The 19,006-nt window shown below is 41.2% G+C and overlaps 1 protein-coding gene across 1 annotated transcript; it reads left to right on the forward strand.

Moving 5' to 3' along the window:
• Window positions 1–591: 591 nt before the first annotated feature.
• On the forward strand, window positions 592–17,750 carry LOC118390261 (probable ribonuclease ZC3H12B). Its single transcript, XM_035780645.2, has 6 exons — window positions 592–1,178; window positions 11,472–12,262; window positions 12,381–12,520; window positions 12,889–13,123; window positions 14,844–14,950; window positions 15,051–17,750. Exons 1-6 carry the CDS (start codon window positions 981–983, stop codon window positions 16,493–16,495), a joined length of 2,916 nt encoding a protein of 971 aa, XP_035636538.1. The 5' UTR covers window positions 592–980; the 3' UTR covers window positions 16,496–17,750.
• The last annotated feature ends 1,256 nt before the right edge of the window (window positions 17,751–19,006 follow it).

The following is a 19,006-nucleotide window of genomic DNA, read 5'->3' on the forward strand; positions in this document are numbered from 1 at the left end:
TACGTTTTTTTAAATATAGTGTCCTTGCTGGTGTGTGGGGGAAAAACAGTGGGAGGGAAGGACAATCTCTTCACACAGAGGATTTTGAAAACATTTTTAATTTTTTAAAAATGTAACCTTTATTTATCTAGGCAAGTCTCTTAGCCTACTAATATATTGGTAGGCCTTGTCTCTTGAAAATTAGTTTGGGGAAGTGAGGGATAAGTAAATAGCATAAGAGCTGGGGACTAAGAGGACGTACAGTCATTAGTGTTGTTGAGACTAAAACACGTTTTACATAGGACTGTAGTTGTGATACAGTAGGCTTATAGCCTATATAATGGGTGGGGGTAGTATTTAGTGTTCACATTATTTCTGTTATGTGAGACATGGAAAAACATTTCAGTTCAGCATGCACATCTCAACTGAGAACAGTCTTTAGATACAATGCCCACCAAACTAAGTTATTGTAATATACTTTGATGCCACACATGAGTCAGCCAACTCATAGCTTACTTACAAATTAAAAATAAATATTTAGCTGAAAATAAATAAATACATAAATAACCAACTTGAATATGCAGTTGAAATTGTCTCTGTTGATCAAAGTTACCTGGCTATATGAGGCGGTAGTGATGATAAATTCATTCTCGAGGCATTGTTCAATCTGATCGTCTGCACAGCTGGATAGTAAAAAGACGACCTGGAACGGCACCACATTATTTCTTTTCCGTTTCACTGGCCTGCCCTGGTGTAGGACTTGTTGCTAAGATACAGTCTGTGGGAGGCAGACAAAAAATGATGAAGGGAGGGGATGATGAATGATATTTAGCTATAGTAGCTTGCTAGCTGTGTTTATTATTTGCTGTAATGTTCGTAGATAGACTTTAATAGCAAGCTCAATTTTGAACTTTCTGAACAAGACATCATAGCTAAGGTTAATACATTCGTTTGACGGCTGAGTGCATTATATTTGTGGGTCGTTGATTTACCATAAATAAATGGTTTTGGAGCTGGCAGTGCCCGCAAATGCAGGCCCTTTGCTTCACCGCTCCATCCCGCACATTGAGCGTATTTTCCGGGTGAGGGTCAGCTACGGATCCGCGGAGTCAAGCTGCGACAGCGCAAATGTCAGCACCAGCAATATCATAATAGTTCGTGTCGCGGAGGGCAAGGAAGATGACTGCACCAAGGCAAAAGTAAGATAACTTTGCTGTAACGCTACTGTTAATGTTTGCTTCGTGTTTTTTAGCTAGCTACGGGTAACGCGTTAGCCGCATAGAAGCGGTCAACTAGTTAGCTAGATAAGTCTGCTAGCTAACGTTAGTTGATCTACTCTGGACTGGTGTAGTTAGCTTTCACTGCAGGCTAGTGTTTGCTCTTAACTAGCTAGCTCCCTACTATATTCGCTAGGCTAATATTAAACTAACGTTAATCTCGCTTTTGGTGGATGTGGTAATGTATGACTAGAGCTTCATGTTTACATGTACGTTAACGTTAGTTATTGTTTTCTGGTAGGTAACTAGCTAGTAATTTAACTAACGTTACTGCCAACAACATTCTTAGCTAACGTCATTTTCATGAGGCGCAATATTAACTGTTTTGTGGTCTAACAAGTGCTAGCTAAGTTAACGTGTTTGAGTATTTTTTTTAAATGTATATAAATTAAATTTTTTACATAACTGAAATAATGTTTCTGGCTGAGCTAGTCTTTACATGTCTCAGCTACGAGCCAATGTAACCAGAAGGAAGAATTAACGTTTGTACTGTTTAACTTGGTAGATTTGTGTTGTATGGTAAACTATGATTGTGAGTTAACGTTAGCCGAGCTACCTTTTGCAGAAATGTTGCTGAAACATAGCTTATGCAAAATAAACTATTCGAATCTAACGTTAGCTACGGTAGTTATCTAATTATATTATTAATCGTTGGTTTCAATGTAATCTGCACTATGAACACTTCTAACAAATTCTGTACACCTAATACCTACTTCAAAATACTCCTTATTTGACCTTTTATGGGGTTTGACTTCCAGCTACTCATGGTGTTGAACCGTTAATGTTTTGTGCTTCAGAACAATATTCAGGTGTGTACCTCCATTACTGCAGCATATCTGTACTTTGCATCCTCGCTGTGGGGCCTCAGCTTGGCCAAGCATCTTAGTCCTTCTGAATGCACATGCTCCACTTGTTGCTATGATACAGGGCTGCACAAGCCTGTGCATGTGCAGTGCTTGAGTGGCCTTGCTGTGTCTCAGCCTGTGATGTGGAGGTGGAGAAAAAAAAGATGGGGCTTCTTTGTTGTTTCATGCTGCTCTGCTCTTCGACAGTTATGTCATTTTGTTCCAGGAAATTCCAACACATCAGTATTGTTGTGAGGTAGCTATCGGGTTTCCTGCAAATACATAAATGTCTGTGTTGACTTTGTGAGGACACCTATACAATATCTGCCACTTTTGTAATAGAATGGGTTAGCCTCTTCCCAATATGTTGTCTTTTTATATAATATATATATAGCCTAGTTATTCTTATGGAAATAAACTACTTTGTCCTTAGGATGAAGTACAGTAGTTTCATTCATTCAATTTTCTCAAGCCAGATCTACTCCATTATCGTAGGTTTTGTGTAGTGTCCTGACTCACTTTCTATAATAAGAGGTGGGGAAATAAGTAGGCTATCTAAATAAGTATTATTTAGGCTATCCAAGGTTTTAAGCTGTTGTGCACATGTTCATTAGGACATTAGCTGCATAAGGCTCATTATATTACTAAATCGTAGTAGAAAGACTACTAGAGATGGAAATTTCCTGTTAAGTGGTTATCAAATGCCTATTCACAATGTGGAGGTTAAATCTGAAAATAGGATGATGCAATCTGTACACAACTGGGGGAATGATGTAGCTATGAACTGAATTGTTTGTTTCTTGTGCAACTTATTACCCCTGTTTAACATTGTAATTCTCATATTTTTAGGCACGCTACGTTAATCGTGTTTGCCAGGCTGCCTAGAGAAAGATGGGCTCTGTTTTGTTAGTCGTGACTGCTAAAAAGCAGTTAGCTGATGACAGGGCTGCGTTGCTAGGCAACCCATGTCATGGGCTGAGCCTCTTGAAGCTGGAATGGAAGTAGCTATCTACTATCTGCAAGACCTGGGGAAGTACTGCTTTCAGTAGCACATGCATTTGGTGTCCATTTTTTAAAATTTAATGCACTTGGATCTGTATGCATATTTGGATACAAATTAATAAAGGTTTTTAAATGCACATGTAGTCTCAAATGCAGTTCAGCCTTTACATTCTGTTGATTTACAATGGATAAGATTGAGCTATTCATTATTTTATTTAGGGGCTTTCGAGTGGCGCAGCAGTCTAAGGCACTGCATCACAGTGCTAGAGGCGTCACAACAGACCCTGGTTTGATCCCGGGCTGTAATAGGGAGTCCCAAAGGGTGGCACACGATTGGCCCAGCGTTGTCCTGGTTAGGGTTTGGCCAGTGTAGGCCGTATTTTTATATGGTGAGGCAGGTAGCTTAGTGGTTAGAGTGTTGGACTAGTAACCGAAAGGTTGAAAGATCGAATTCCCAAGCTGACAAGGTAAAAATCTGTTGTTCTGCCCCTGAACAAACAAGGCAGTTAACCCACTGTTCCTAGGCCGTCATTGTAAATAAGAATTTTTTTCTTAACTGACTTGCCTACTTTAAAAATATATATATATATACATTTCAATATTTTATTTTATACAATTACAACATAGGCACCATCATGCATTAGCTTGCACTGATCCAGAAGAGTTCTGAGACATTTTTACAACTCATTGAAACTCTGAAAATAAATACATTGGCAAATGTTACCAAACATGATAATAATAGGGATGCATTACGGTAGGCAGCTAATTGTTAAATTACACTTTCCATCCTTACCTTGTTAGGTCACTGTCTCTGTGCTGATCGCCTGTGAGTGAGACAACGCTAGCTAGCCAATTGGAGCGTAGTAGAACGCACCTCTGAATAACGGGGCGTGGTTTTGGCTTAACTGCGTTGGGAAAAAGAAAGACGCACCCAGACTATTTGCATTGCCCCCCCTCTTACGCTGCTGTTACTCTCTGTTATTATCTATGCATAAGTCACTTTAATAACTCTACTTACATGTACATATTACCTCAACTAACCGGTGCCCCCATTATATAGCCTCGCTATTGTTATTTTACTGCTGATATTGCATTTTTTTTGTTACTTTTATTTCATTTTTTAAAAGTTATTTTTCTTAACTGAATTGTTGGTGAAGGGCTTGTAAGTAACTATTTGACTGTTTATTTGGCGCATGTGACAATTTTATTTGAGTATTTATATTTCAGTTTATACTTTTCAGGGGGAGTTCAGGGGCTTTAGATTTCCTCTAGAGTTGCATTGGGCAACAGACTGAGGGTTGGTGGTAATCATCTGGTGCAGTTCTGAGTTCCGGTAGACCCTTGCATCATGCACTGTGCTGGGGTAGGCATTAAATACACTGGTGAAAAGCATTTTGTCGTCGCATACAGCCTGGAGGTGCATAGAATGGAACGACTTTCAGTTGACATGCAGTTTGTCTCTGTATTCTAGGGTGGCCTTGATGGCAATGTGTGTTCCGCAATGGCTCAGATCACTCCAGGGAACTTAGCTGCCTTTGTGATGCCACTGATGACTTCTCGTGCTCTGGCCCTTGAGAGATGAGATACAGCTACGATCACCCTTTGGAAGCAGGCTTCGACCGTAGATTTAGAGACATCAAACCTGATGCCGATTCCCCTGCACAAAGGAATATAATGTATATTATGATATTATATACATTATGATGTAACTTGTTATAATAACATAACGCTGAAACAATTAAATCCTTGCCAACTAGGCCTATCAGTCATGATTTGAGATCAAATCCAAATGATGCTGAAGTAACATGCAGTTCATAATTACCACCACAAGGCGTCAGAGCTACCATGTGCCTTTTAATGACAGTTGAAAGGTCATGTCAATATAATGTAAACAAGACCAATCGACCATTTAGCAGGATGAATGTCTGGTGAGATTTATTGCAGATCGCTTGATTGAGTAATATATGCCATTTGAGTGACAGTCTGGCCCTGTTAACCTGTTGTCTGAGCATTATGACAACTTTATTAAAGTGTTTGAAGTATCTACAGTTGAAGTCGGAAGTTTACATTCACTTAGGTTGGAGTCATTAAAACTCGTTTTTCAACCACTCCACAAATTTCTTGTTAACAAACTATAGTTTTGGCAAGTCAGTTAGGACATATACTTTGTGCATGACACAAGTAATTTTTCCAACAATTTTTTACGGACAGATTAGTTCACTAAAAATTCACTGTATCACAATTCCAGTGGGTCAGAAGGTTACATACACTAAGTTGTCTGTGCCTTTAAAGAGCTTGGAAAATTCCAGAAAATGATGTCATGGCTTTAGAAGCTTCTGATAGGCTAATTGACATAATTTGAGTCAATTGGAGGTGTACCTGTGGATGTATTTCAAGGCCTACCTTCAAACTCAGTGCCTCTTTGCTTGACATCATGGGAAAATCAAAATAAATCAGCCAAGACTTCAGAAAAAAATTGTAGACCTCCACAACTCTGGTTCATCCTTGGGAGTAATTTCCAAACGCCTGAAGGTACCACGTTCAACTGTACAAACAATTGTACGTAAGTATAAACACCATGGTACCACGCAGCTGTCATTCCGCTCAGGAAGGAGACGTATTCTGTCTCCGAGAGATGAACGTACTTTGGTGCAAAAAGTGCAAATCAATCCCAGAACAACAACAAAGGACCTTGTGAAGACGCTGGAGGAAACGGGTACAAAAGTATGTATAGCCACAGTTAAATGAGTCCTATATCGACATACCCTGAAAGGCTGCTCAGCAAAGAAGAAGCCACTGCTCCAAAACCGCATAAAAAAGCCAGATTACGATTTGCAACTGCACATGGGGACACAAATGGTACTTTTTGGAGAAATGTTCTCTGGTCTGATGAAACAAAAATAGAACTGTTTTGGAAAATTACGGGGATATGTTTAAGCAACATCTCAAGACATCAGTCAGGAAGTTAAAGCTTGGTCGCAAATGGGTCTTCCAAATGGATAATGACCCCAAGCATATTTTCAAAGTTGTGGCAAAATGGCTTAAGGACATCAAACTTCTGACCCATAAAAGCTGAAATAAATTATACTCTCTTATTATTATTCTGACATTTAACATTCTTAAAATAAAGTGGTGATCCTAACTGACCTATGACAGGGAATTTTTACTAGGATTAAATGTCAGGAATTGTGAAACACCTTAGCCAAATACATTTCAACTCAGTTTATGTAAACTTCTGACTTCAACTGTCGGTCTAATTGTATGTTGTTGGTCTGTGCATGTGTATGGACTACAGTGACTAGCTGGGATGGAATTGGCTAGTTATGATGTTACTTATCAATGGTGTGGTACTGTAGATTGACAACTTTGTCAAGTTCTGTACCTTTTTATATTGAACCTTTTATTTAACTAGGCAAGTCAGTTAAGAACAAGTTCTTATTTTACAATGACTGCCTACCCTGGCCAAACCCTCCCCTAACCTGGACGACACTGGGCCAATTGTGCGCCTTGTGATACAGCCCGGGATCGAACCAGGGTCTGTAGTGACACTTTTAGCACTGAGATGCAGTGCCTTAGACAGCTGAGCCACTCGGGAGCCTCTGCCACATTCATGATTATTTTAAAATGGCACAACAATATTCACCTGAATGAGTCCTGATTTCCTAGTAACCACAGCACGATCATGAGCTGCTTGTCTGCTAGATTGAATGGCAAACAGACTGCCTGGTTGGTTATTTAGGTAGCTGTTTCCTTGCAGAGGGTTTGGAAGGTGCCCCTTTTCATTCTGATGTGCATTTTGAAGTCGTCATCAATGTACGTACAGTACCAGTCAAAAGTTTGGACACATCTAGTCATTCAGGTTTTTTCAGGTTTTTCTTTATTTTTAATAGTTTCTACATTGTAGAATACTATTGAAGACATCAAAACTATGAAATAACACATGTAATAACCACAAGTGTTAAACAAATCAAAATATGTTATTATATTTGAGATTCTTCAAAGTAACCATCCTTTGCCTTGATGACCATCCTTTGCCTTGCACACTCTTGGCATTCTCTCAACCAGCTTCATGAGGTAGTCACCTGGAATGCATTTATTACCTGGTATGGCAACTGCTCGGCCTCCGACCGCAAGGCACTACAGAGGGTAGGGCGTACGGCCCAGTACATCACTGGGGCCAAGCTTCCTGCCATCAAGGACCTCTATACCAGGCAGTGTCAGAGGAAGGCCCTAAAAATTGTCAGACTCCAGCCACCCTAGTCATAGACTGTTCTTTCTGCTACCGCACAAGCAAGCGGTACCGGAGTGCCAAGTTTAGGTCCAAAAAACTTCTTAACAGTTTCTACCTCCAAGCTTGAACGGCTAATCAAATGGACTGTTTGCATTGCTATTCTCTGGTTATTATCTATGCATAGTCACTTTATTCTACGTACATGTACATATTACCTTGACTAACTTATGCCCCTGCACATTGACTCTGTATCGGTACCCCCTGTATATAGCCTCGCTACTGTTATTTTACTTCTGCTCTCTAACTATTTGTTAATTAAACATTTTTACTTGTCTGTTTTTTACTTGACACATATTTTTCTTAAAACTGCATTGTTGGTTAAGGGATATAAGTAAGCATTTCACTGTAAGGTCTATCTGTTGTATTTGGCACATATGACAAATACAGTTTTTGATTTGATTCAATTAACAGGTGTGCCTTGTTAAAAGTTAATTTGTGATATTTCTTTCCTTAATGCATTTGAGCCAATCAGTTGTGGTATGCAGAAGATAGCCCTATTTGGTAAAAGTCAATTTTATGTCAAGAACCGCTCAAACAAAGATAAATGACAGTCCATTACTTTGAGACCTGGCCAGGCAATGCAAAACATTTTTAAGAACATTTAAAGTTTCTTCAAGTACGTTGCAAAAACCATCATGCGTTATGATTAAACTGGCTCTCATGAGGACCACCAGAGGGTTACCTCTGCTACAGAGGATACATTCATTAGAGTTACCAGTCTCAGAAATTGCAGCCCAAATAAATGCTTCAGAGTTCAATTAACAAACACATCTCAACAGGAACTGTTCAGAGGAGACTGTGTGAATCAGGCCTTCATGGTTGAATTGCTGCAAAGAAACCACTACTAAAGGACACCAATAAGAAGACTTGCTTGGGCCAAGAAACACAAGCAATGGCCATTAGACTGGTGGACGTCTGTCCTTCAGTCTGAATTAGAGATTTTTGGGATGAGTTGGACTACAGAGTGAAGGAAAAGCAGCCAACAGTGCTCAGCGTATGTGGGAACTCCTTCAAGACCGTTGGAAAAGCATTCCAGATGAAGCTGGTTGAGAGAATGCCAAGAGTGTGCAAAGCTGTCATCAAGGCAAAGGGTGGCTACTTTGAAGAATCTAAAATATATTTTGATTTGCTTAACAGTTTATTGGGGTTAGTACATGGTTACATATGTGTTGTTTCATAGTTTTGATGTCTCCACTATTATTCTACAATGTAGAAAATAGGGTTTTTAAAATCTAGATAAATCCTTGAATGAGTAGGTGTCCAAACATTTGACTGGTACTGTGTGACTGGTACTGTGTGTATGTATGAATGAATTAACAAAGCCATCGATCATGTGGTACCATTCATATATAAATATGCGAAGACTCAATAGAGCAAATTAAGTTGGTTAAGATGGCGTCTCATGGTGACCTAACGTGCGCAGCTACTCCAGGAAGTAACGTTGCAGGCTGGCTCAGTGCTGCCCCCTCGCATTGAGTAACTCAAGTTGAAGGCTGACCGGGTTACTGCCATTAGCAACTAAATTATCCTTAATGTTTTTCCTGTGTACTTTTAATATAATTGGTTCAAGGACCTACATCTGGTGTATTTAAAGCAATTATTGGTACCAGGATTGTCTTCAAAAATGTGTTTTGACATGAAGATTGACCACAAATAATGCTATTTTTCTTTTCACTGTAACTGGGATACTGTTTTCTACAAACAATGCCTACAGTAACACGGCCAGCCTTGAACTTCAAGGGCGTCAATGAGAGGGGGCAGTCATTCTCCCCTGGGAGCAACTGACAATAACAGCTAAGCAAGCAACTGAAAAAGTTAACCTGAAAAAAGGTTCTCTCAACGTTAGCCTTATCTAGTGAAGACAAAAAGATCTTCATGAAAGTCAGAGATGCTTTTGAGAATAATTTTGTGTGCAAACACAATCTATGAGAGGGCTAGATTCAACACATGGCGTCGAGCCAGGTGTGTCAGCTGAGACATTTATCACTGCAGTTCATAAACTAGCAGAGCACTGCCAGTATGGGGGGATACTACAAGAGGCGATGATCAGAGGCAGACTGGTAGTAGGCATAATGGATCATGAGCTGTCAGATCATGGCGTACCATGCCACCCCTCTGGCTCATGGTGCGTCCCCTGCTCAGCTGCTGATGTGGCGCAACATCAGAACTCTTTTGCCAGTCCCATCTCAACTCAAACCTGAGTGGCCAGACCTCAAGTCCTTTTGAGAGGAAGGATAGGGATATGAAGGACAAACAAGCCGCCTGGTTCAACAGACGACGGAGAGCGCAAGAACCACCAAACCTTGTTCCAACCAGTCTGTATCAAGAACGTCCCCAGCATTGGCATGGTCAGCAGCTCGGCAGACTCTAAAATCCTACAACATCGCGATGCCAACAGGCAGCCTGAGAAGAAACAGGTCTCAGCTACATGTTATCTCACAGAGCGTCCTACCAGACGACCACAAGTTCTGGTTGCATCATAAGACCTCCTTTGAGGATTAATTTATAGAGACACGAGGGCCAGAATAACCCCCTACCACAGAGTTTCAGGTAGTCTACCCTGGCTTCTGAAAAGAAAAGAGCTCCTGGAAAAATAAATTGGTTAAAGCTGCAATATATGTAACTTTTTGGGCGACCTGACCAAATTCACATAGAAATATCTATAACTCACATGTCATTCTCATTGAAAGTGAGTTTGAGAAGTGGTAGATCTGTTTTATGTGCGCTATTTCTATGCTTCCATTAAGTTTAGTTTTTGCATCTTTTACTTTGGGTTTTGTACACCAGCTTCCAACAGTTGAAAATACAATATTTTTGGTTATTGAAAATATATTTCACAGTGGTACTTGCTTGTTTTGTCACAAAATGAAATGAGTCAAAATATTAGAATTTTAGCAACCAAGAAATGGTGGAGCGATTTCTGCATATTGCACCTTTTTTTATTTTTTAATTGAACCTTTTATTCAACTAGGCAAGTCGGTTAAGAACACATTCTTATTTACAATGATGGCCTACACCGGCCAAACCCGGACGACTCTGGGCCAATTGTGCCCCGTCCTATGGCACTCCCAATCATGGCCGGTTGTGATACCCTGGTTCAAAATCCAGGCTGTGTCTGTAGTGATGCCTCTAGCACTGAGATGCAATGCCTTAGAATGCTGTGCCACTCGGGAGCCCAATGTATCTGCCCTGTAAAAACATTTTTATCTCGAGTACCTAAAAAGTGTCTTGATTTAAATCTGTCTTTACAAAAAGGAGGACATGTAATGATGCTCATTAATACATGTATACAGTTCTACAACTTCTCCTGTGTCTCTGTTCAGTCCTAAACTCACAGTGGAGAGAGGGAGTGAGTGCTGGCAGTAATACAGGTAGCCCTACTTTGCAGATACTTTCATTGCAAGAATCCGGATAATAGACATTACTGTTCACCAGATAAGGGTTTTAGAACCCAAAAATCTGCAGGAACGTTGTGTAGCCTAATCACCGGAAATGACCTACCTGCGCAATATATGCTTTGGTAAAGAGGAATGCGATGTCAATTTTTCGTTTTATCATCCCAGCTCTTTCTTAACATTTACACATGCATTAGACATTAGTGATGTGGGAAAAATCAATGCGATTTACATATCACAATATTATTTTGGATGATATTGTTTCGATACTTTGACTCCACATTTTGGCTAGGTAATGTTAGCTAGCGCTAGTCAGCTGTACCTGGGACAAAACTATTGTATTTGTCATTCTATATCTTGTCTCAACCTTCTTTTTAAATGGTGAGCCATCATGTTTTCAACACTTGTTTCCATGACTGATAAACTATAATGCTCTCTCTTGTCTCTGCAGCAGACATATAGTGAGCAATATGTTTTGAAATTCAAATCACAGGACGGAATCGCAATGCATATAGAATCGCAATACATATCGCATCAGCACCTAAGTATAGTGATAATATCATATTATGAGGTCCCTGGCAATTCCCAGCCCTATTAGACATGCATTTAATTTTTTTACTTGTAGGCAGGGATGCCGTTTGGCGTTTTTATCGACAATCACCCTTTGTTTTGTTTTTTCCAGGATTACATCGTTTCCTTAACTTCGCCAGCTCACGGAAAGAGAGAGCATCTAACGTTGGCTCAACACAAACAGCTGGTTGTGCTGAAGCCAGTCATCGAGTATGACTCTCAGGCTGTGGTGAAGGTGAGGGAGCATGTGGTGGACATCTCCGGTGGCGAGAGGAACGTGATGACGGCATGGTCGATGGTGGAGAAGATCAAAATGGAGAAACACCCTTGCAGGGAAGAGGCCTCTGAGCTGACTGAGGCCCAGCAGCCCAGTGGGGAGTCAGAGGAGGGGAACAGCTCAGAGAGTGAGTCAGAGCATCAGCTGCAAGTGAACAGCGGCAGCTGTAAGAGGACGGAGCTCTTCAGTGCCACCAAGCCTCACCGTCAGCTCTGTCGCTCTCCATGCCTGGACCGGCCTAGCTTCTCCCAGAGCAGTACTCTACCAGAGCTCCGCCCTGACGACACCAAGGCCGCCGCAGTCCTCAAACAGGCCAGTGACAAGGTGTACCAAACCAAGATGGAGTTTGCCTTGAAGCTGGGATACTCAGGTGAACAGGTGGAGACAGTGCTGAACAAGTTAGGGGCTGCTGCCCTCATCAATGATATTCTGGCTGAGCTTGTGAGGCTTGGTAATAAAGGTGAACTGGAAGTTCAAGCCAGCAGTAACACAGGCACGTTGGTCTCCCGTGGAGGCCCCTGTGTCAAAGAGGCTGTCAGTCCGGAGGTGTCACTTGAAGATGATTCCGTGGATCCTTATGATAATCTCAGGCCTATTGTCATTGATGGATCGAATGTGGCAATGAGGTAAGTCTCATTTTGTACCGTACCTCGTGCAAAATATGTTCTGAACCATCTGTTTTTGAAAGACTGTACTTACCTTTACAAGCAGACTTTTTTACTATGTGGTTGTTTTGTTTTGTAGCCATGGAAACAAAGAGGTTTTCTCTTGCCTTGGTATCCAATTGGCTGTTGATTGGTTTGTGGAGAAAGGGCACAAAGACATCACAGTGTTTGTTCCTGCCTGGAGGAAAGAGCAGTCGAGACCTGACGCCCCCATTACAGGTACTAAAACTCTACTTCAATTAGCCACATTTAGACGTACAAGCCCGAGATATTTTCTAAAAAGGTTGTCTATGTTTTGGGGAGAGGGTGGGTGTGTGTGTTTTATCGACGTGTGTGAACATTGAGCTCAATTTTCCAGTGCAAAAAAAGCACCTACAGTGAGAAATTATTGTTACCATTTAAAATAATTTAAGATGATCTAACAATTATTTGAGTCTGGATTATGTTGGACTGCAATTAATTTGTTTGTTTACAAATGTAATGTATATGAAAATCTCAATGTGTAATCACGCAAACAGGCCTACGAGTTCTGTGTAACAATTTGTACACTGCTGTTCTTGACTGATGTTTTAACTTTCATTTCACAGACCAAGACATTTTGCGGAAGCTGGAGAAAGAAAAGATCCTAGTGTTCACCCCATCTAGAAGAGTCCAAGGGAGGAGAGTGGTGTGCTATGATGATCGCTTTATAGTGAAACTGGCCTGTGACTCTGATGGCATAATTGTGTCAAATGACAACTACAGGGACTTACAGAATGAGAAGCCGGAGTGGAAGAAGTTCATAGAGGAGCGGCTGCTGATGTACTCGTTTGTCAATGATAAGTAAGTCATCAAAGGCCTTAGTTACTTGGGCAATGAGTGTAATTACAGTGCCTTGCGAAAGTATTCGGGCCCCCTTGAACTTTGCGACCTTTTGCCACATTTCAGGCTTCAAACATAAAGATATAAAACTGTATTTTTTTGTGAAGAATCAACAACAAGTGGCACACAATCATGAAGTGGAACGACATTTATTGGATATTTCAAACTTTTTTAACAAATCAAAAACTGAAAAATTGGGCGTGCAAAATTATTCAGCCCCCTTAAGTTAATACTTTGTAGCGCCACCTTTTGCTGCGATTACAGCTGTAAGTCGCTTGGGGTATGTCTCTATCAGTTTTGCACATCGAGAGATTGCATTTTTTTCCCATTCCTCCTTGCAAAAAAGCTCGAGCTCAGTGAGGTTGGATGGAGAGCATTTGTGAACAGCAGTTTTCAGTTCTTTCCACAGATTCTCGATTGGATTCAGGTCTGGACTTTGACTTGGCCATTCTAACACCTGGATATGTTTATTTTTGAACCATTCCATTGTAGATTTTGCTTTATGTTTTGGATCATTGTCTTGTTGGAAGACAAATCTCCGCCCCAGTCTCAGGTCTTTTGCAGACTCCATCAGGTTTTCTTCCAGAATGGTCCTGTATTTGGCTCCATCCATCTTCCCATCAATTTTAACCATCTTCCCTGTCCCTGCTGAAGAAAAGCAGGCCCAAACCATGATGCTGCCACCACCACGTTTGGTGGCAGTGGGGATGGTGTGTTCAGGGTGATGAGCTGTGTTGCTTTTACGCCAAACATAACGTTTTGCATTGTTGCCAAAAAGTTCAATTTTGGTTTCATCTGACCAGAGCACCTTCTTCCACATGTTTGGTGTGTCTCCCAGGTGGCTTGTGGCAAACTTTAAACAACACTTTTTATGGATATCTTTAAGAAATGGCTTTCTTCTTGCCACTCTTCCATAAAGGCCAGATTTGTGCAATATACGACTGATTGTTGTCCTATGGACAGAGTCTCCCACCTCGGCTGTAGATCTCTGCAGTTCATCCAGAGTGATCATGGGCCTCTTGGCTGCATCTCTGATCAGTCTTCTCCTTGTATGAGCTGAAAGTTTAGAGGGACGGCCAGGTCTTGGTAGATTTGCAGTGGTCTGATACTCCTTCCATTTCAATATTATCGCTTGCACAGTGCTCCTTGGGATGTTTAAAGCTTGGGAAATCTTTTTGTATCCAAATCCGGCTTTAAACTTCTTCACAACAGTATCTCGGACCTGCCTGGTGTGTTCCTTGTTCTTCATGATGCTCTCTGCGCTTTTAACGGACCTCTGAGACTATCACAGTGCAGGTGCATTTATACGGAGACTTGATTACACACAGGTGGATTGTATTTATCATCATTAGTCATTAGTCAACATTGGATCATTCAGAGATCCTCACTGAACTTCTGGAGAGAGTTTGCTGCACTGAAAGTAAAGGGGCTGAATAATTTTGCACGCCCCAATTTTTTTATTTTTTTTATTTGTTAAAAAAGTTTGAAATATCCAATAAATGTCGTTCCACTTCATGATTGTGTCCCACTTGTTGTTGATTCTTCACAAAAAAATACAGTTTTAAATCTTTGTTTGAAGCCTGAAATGTGGCAAAAGGTCGCAAAGTTCAAGGGGGCCGAATACTTTCACAAGACACTGTAACTACACAATAACTAAGTATATTCCCATTTTATGCTTTAGATTCATGCCACCTGATGACCCTTTGGGAAGACACGGTCCAAGTTTAGAGAATTTTCTCCGCAAGCGTCCTGTTGTTCCAGAGCACAAGAAGCAACCCTGTCCATATGGTAGGTTGTCTCAACAAATAAATTATATTCTATTTTTGTGGTTTAACTGCTGATGTATATATTGTTTAATTTGTGCTCTCTTTTATATCACCTTAAACAGGGAAAAAATGCACTTATGGACATAAGTGCAAGTACTACCATCCAGAGCGTGCAAACCAGCCCCAACGGTCAGTGGCTGATGAACTGAGGGCATTTGCCAAGTTGTCTGCTGTGAAGACAATGAGCGAGGGGGCCCTGGCCAAGTGTGGCACTGGACTCGCCACAGCTAAGGGGGAGAGTGGCTCTGAGGCTAAACGAGTGACACCGAAGCGCCAGTCCGACCCCAGCATCCGCTCAGTCGCCTGCGAGCCAGAGGAGAGACTGTCCGCTGTCCGTAAGCCTGAGGCAAATTCTGTGCCTTCCCTTGTGTCTGCCCTCAGCGTGCCCACCATGCAGCCTGCAAAGAGCCATGCGGCTGGTGCCTTGAACACACGATCAGCCAGCAGCCCAGTACCCGGCTCCCTCCAGTTCACCTACAGCTCTCTGGAGCACATGTCTAGTGTACAGTACCCACATCCACCCATCCTAGTCACCAACAGCCATGGCGCTTCTGTCACTTACAGTGAACAATTTCCTAAGTACGATTCTGTGAGCACGGACCACGGATACTACTCTATGCTTAGTGATTTTTCTAACATGAGCATGAGCAGCATGCACAACGTGGACAGCTTCTGTAGCATGGAGCATGAGCACGGGGTTTATCTGAGAAATCCCAGCCAGCATTGCCCTGAGCCCTGCCTCAGCCACTCTAACAGTGACTCCTTTTCCTCTTATGGGGAATTATACATGAGCTCAGTGGACAGTAGCCTGGATGAGAGCATGAAGGGACAGCAGTCTCCAGCACAGAGCAGACTCCAGGCCTCCTCCCATGGGGGGTTCCACCACGAGGCCCTGACCCGGGTGCAGAGCTATGGCCATGAGGAGCCCAAGCAAGGTCCATGCAGGAAGCAGTCCATATCCCACCTGGCACCGCATGTCCAGCACCCTGTTGTTGGGGCCCGGTCCAGCTGCCCAGGGGACTACCCCTTACCTCAGAATGTCCTCCCGTCACAGTCCTCGCAGCCGGGACGCTCCCTGGGCATGACACGTATGGACAGCATCTCAGACTCCAGGCTGTACGAGAGTAACCCCATGAGGCAGCGCAGACCCCCACTGTGCCGTGAGCAGCATGCCAGCTGGGACCCGCTGCCCTGCGGCAGTGAGTCCTATGGATACCATTCGTACCCCCTGAGTAACAGCTTGATGCAGCCGTGTTGTGAGCGGGTGATGGTCCGCAGCATGCCTGACAAGATGGAGCAGATTTGGAGGTCTCCGTGGGAGAACCCGCCTCAAGTCGAGCACCAGGAGCGCCATGTCATCCCAGAGCACCTGTACCAAACATACCGCAACCTCTGCAACATCTTCCCATCTTTCGTGGTGCACTCTGTCATGGAGAAAAACCCTCATCTGACGGACCCACAACAACTCGCTGCCGTCATTGTCACGAAGCTGAGGTCTTGCCATTGAGTATTTTTATTTTATTTTTGGATCTACAATTGTCTGAATAGTATTAGTACTCTACATTTGAAGTAAGTTATTTGATTGTCATCCAACTTTGACTGATGGTAAGATATTGAATTTGAACGAAGTCATCCATTTTAATACAGAGCAGAATTATTTCACTATACGTAGATCATATTGTGCATATCTGACATTGCTGTAAATACTACGTGACTTTTTTGTTTATTGTGCAATTATTATTTTGGGGTAAAAGACAGAGTGAAGTGAGTGCAAGCATACCTCAGAGCATGAACTTTCACGTTTAATGGCCTTATATCTGAATGACCTCACTGCTCCAGTCATTGTTTAACGGGTTTCAATTAATATCCTAATGTAATTGAGTTCAGTCTCCTTTGCGTTTTAAATGTTAAGCACTAAGTATTTAGAATTATATATATTTTCTCAATCTCAGTTTACAAAGCTACTATTTTGGTAGAGCTTGCGAGTGCACGTACATAAGCAAGCCAAACTACAACTGGGAAAGATTATACTTAAAACATCTGTGCACATATAAAACACATGAAAGCCATTTAAAAGACATTTCAAAGCTGCTGAAATAATGCCAAAAATTTTGAGAATGAACCTTGTCATTATAAAGCGATCGTAGTTTTGATGCAGACAATTCATTGGGTAGTAGTGTAACATCACATCAGTGTTGTAAGACTTAACCATTGATGTATTGTATGGCTGGCTGTGTTGATTAGTTACCTTAATGTAACTGTTACATGGAAATGATTGGGAACATTTTTGGGCATGTATATATCCTTGTCTTGCACCTTGGGACCTGGCATGTGACTTGATGGCACATACAGTGTTTAACGTGACTTATATTTGTAATTACTAAGGAACTGGTGAAGTCTCATCTGCAAAATGCTTTAAAGAAAAGCATCCATTTCCTTATTTATGCTGAGAGACAAGCCATGTAAATGAACACATGTAAAGAAAATGAAAACATCTCTGAATGTTATTTGCCCAAAATATTTTTCGGGCTTTGTTGAGTTTGTTTTTTCATGAACTAAGAGCAGGCCATGTTGGGCCTCTTGTCTCTTCATGAGAAGGTGTGACACACTGCCTAAATGTTTCTTCCTGTGAAACACTCAGAAAGCGAGGCTGCCGTCAGGGTTGTTTCTGGCATTTGGCTTACAGTTTGCGTGCCTACCTTTCCCCTCACTATTTTCCCTCAAGTTTGAAAGGCTTCATAATGGTAAAGTAATAAAGACCCCCCACACTTACACTAAGTGACATAAAAGTGGGAATAGACTACTGAAATATGAAGTTTGTTGGTTATAATGTAATCTGTCACGGAATCATGTTTCTTTTCTCAGTGAGTAAAATATCATGATCTGAAATCAAGGTCTTGGGCCATATCCAATGCACATTAGTATTTAGTTTATTTTGACATGGCATGTGCATGTTTCATACTTTTGATGATAGCAGAAAGCCCCCCCCACCCCACCCTCGCCTTTTGAAGTGCCGCAAACGACAAAGCCTAAAATGTCTAGAAATGACATTTGTTTGTTGATACAAATTGTATCTATTTCTTGATTGTAAAATATATTTATGAAATGTATATTATAAAAAACTGTTTTATTTAAGAAGAAAAAAATACAATGCCATAATGTTTGTGACACTATGTGTCACTGGGAGTAGCCCATTGGTATGTATTATTTCTTACTGGGCATAGTTTATTTACAGGGACACTTAGGTGCTACATAGAAGTGCACAGATACCCTGTGTGTAGCTGTAAGCATAGTGTCTCGCTCTCTCGCTCTCTCTCTCTCTCTCTCTCTCTCTCTCTCTCTCTCTCTCTCTCTCTGTGTGTATATGAAAATTACCACTCAATGTACTGTTTTAATGTGCTTTTAAACTTGTTGCATTAAAGTTTTTTGCTGTGTTGTAACCCAAGCAGCTTGATAAAAAAAAATAGATATTTTCTGCTCTTTTCCTGCATTGATACCATCCGTATTTAAATGTATTGACATGTAGACATGAAAAACATTTTAGTTGCTTCACAGAAAACTGAATAGATTGAAATGCCAGTCAATTGCTTGGGTTACGAAACTTCGGGGGTTATTTGTTAAATTCTATAAAGAAAAAAGGATTTTACCCAGATAATAATATATTCAACTCTTAGTCTAATGACACAATAAAGTCAAGTGACTGTGTGTCAGTATGATTAAGTGAGTATTTGAGACAAGTAATCTGTATTACCTCTGATTGGACAAGGGTAAAACGTGTGGAAAGGGATTTGATGAATAACCCTCTTTTATTTGGTAACAAGATTATATCTTTATTGATTTATAGTTTACTTTGGTAAATTTGTCACTCACAAATGGCACTTGATCTAGCCTTAAGTATTTTAAAGCATGTGAGATTATATTGGTTTTAGTAATATGTTTAAAATGAGAAATGTTATTTTAGCCCTGAGCATTTGTAATTACATTTGAATTTAAAACATAGGCCTATGTTTGTGATGAC

Source organism: Oncorhynchus keta, chromosome 11 (assembly GCF_023373465.1).
Source record: "Oncorhynchus keta strain PuntledgeMale-10-30-2019 chromosome 11, Oket_V2, whole genome shotgun sequence".
Classification (NCBI taxonomy): domain Eukaryota; kingdom Metazoa; phylum Chordata; class Actinopteri; order Salmoniformes; family Salmonidae; genus Oncorhynchus; species Oncorhynchus keta.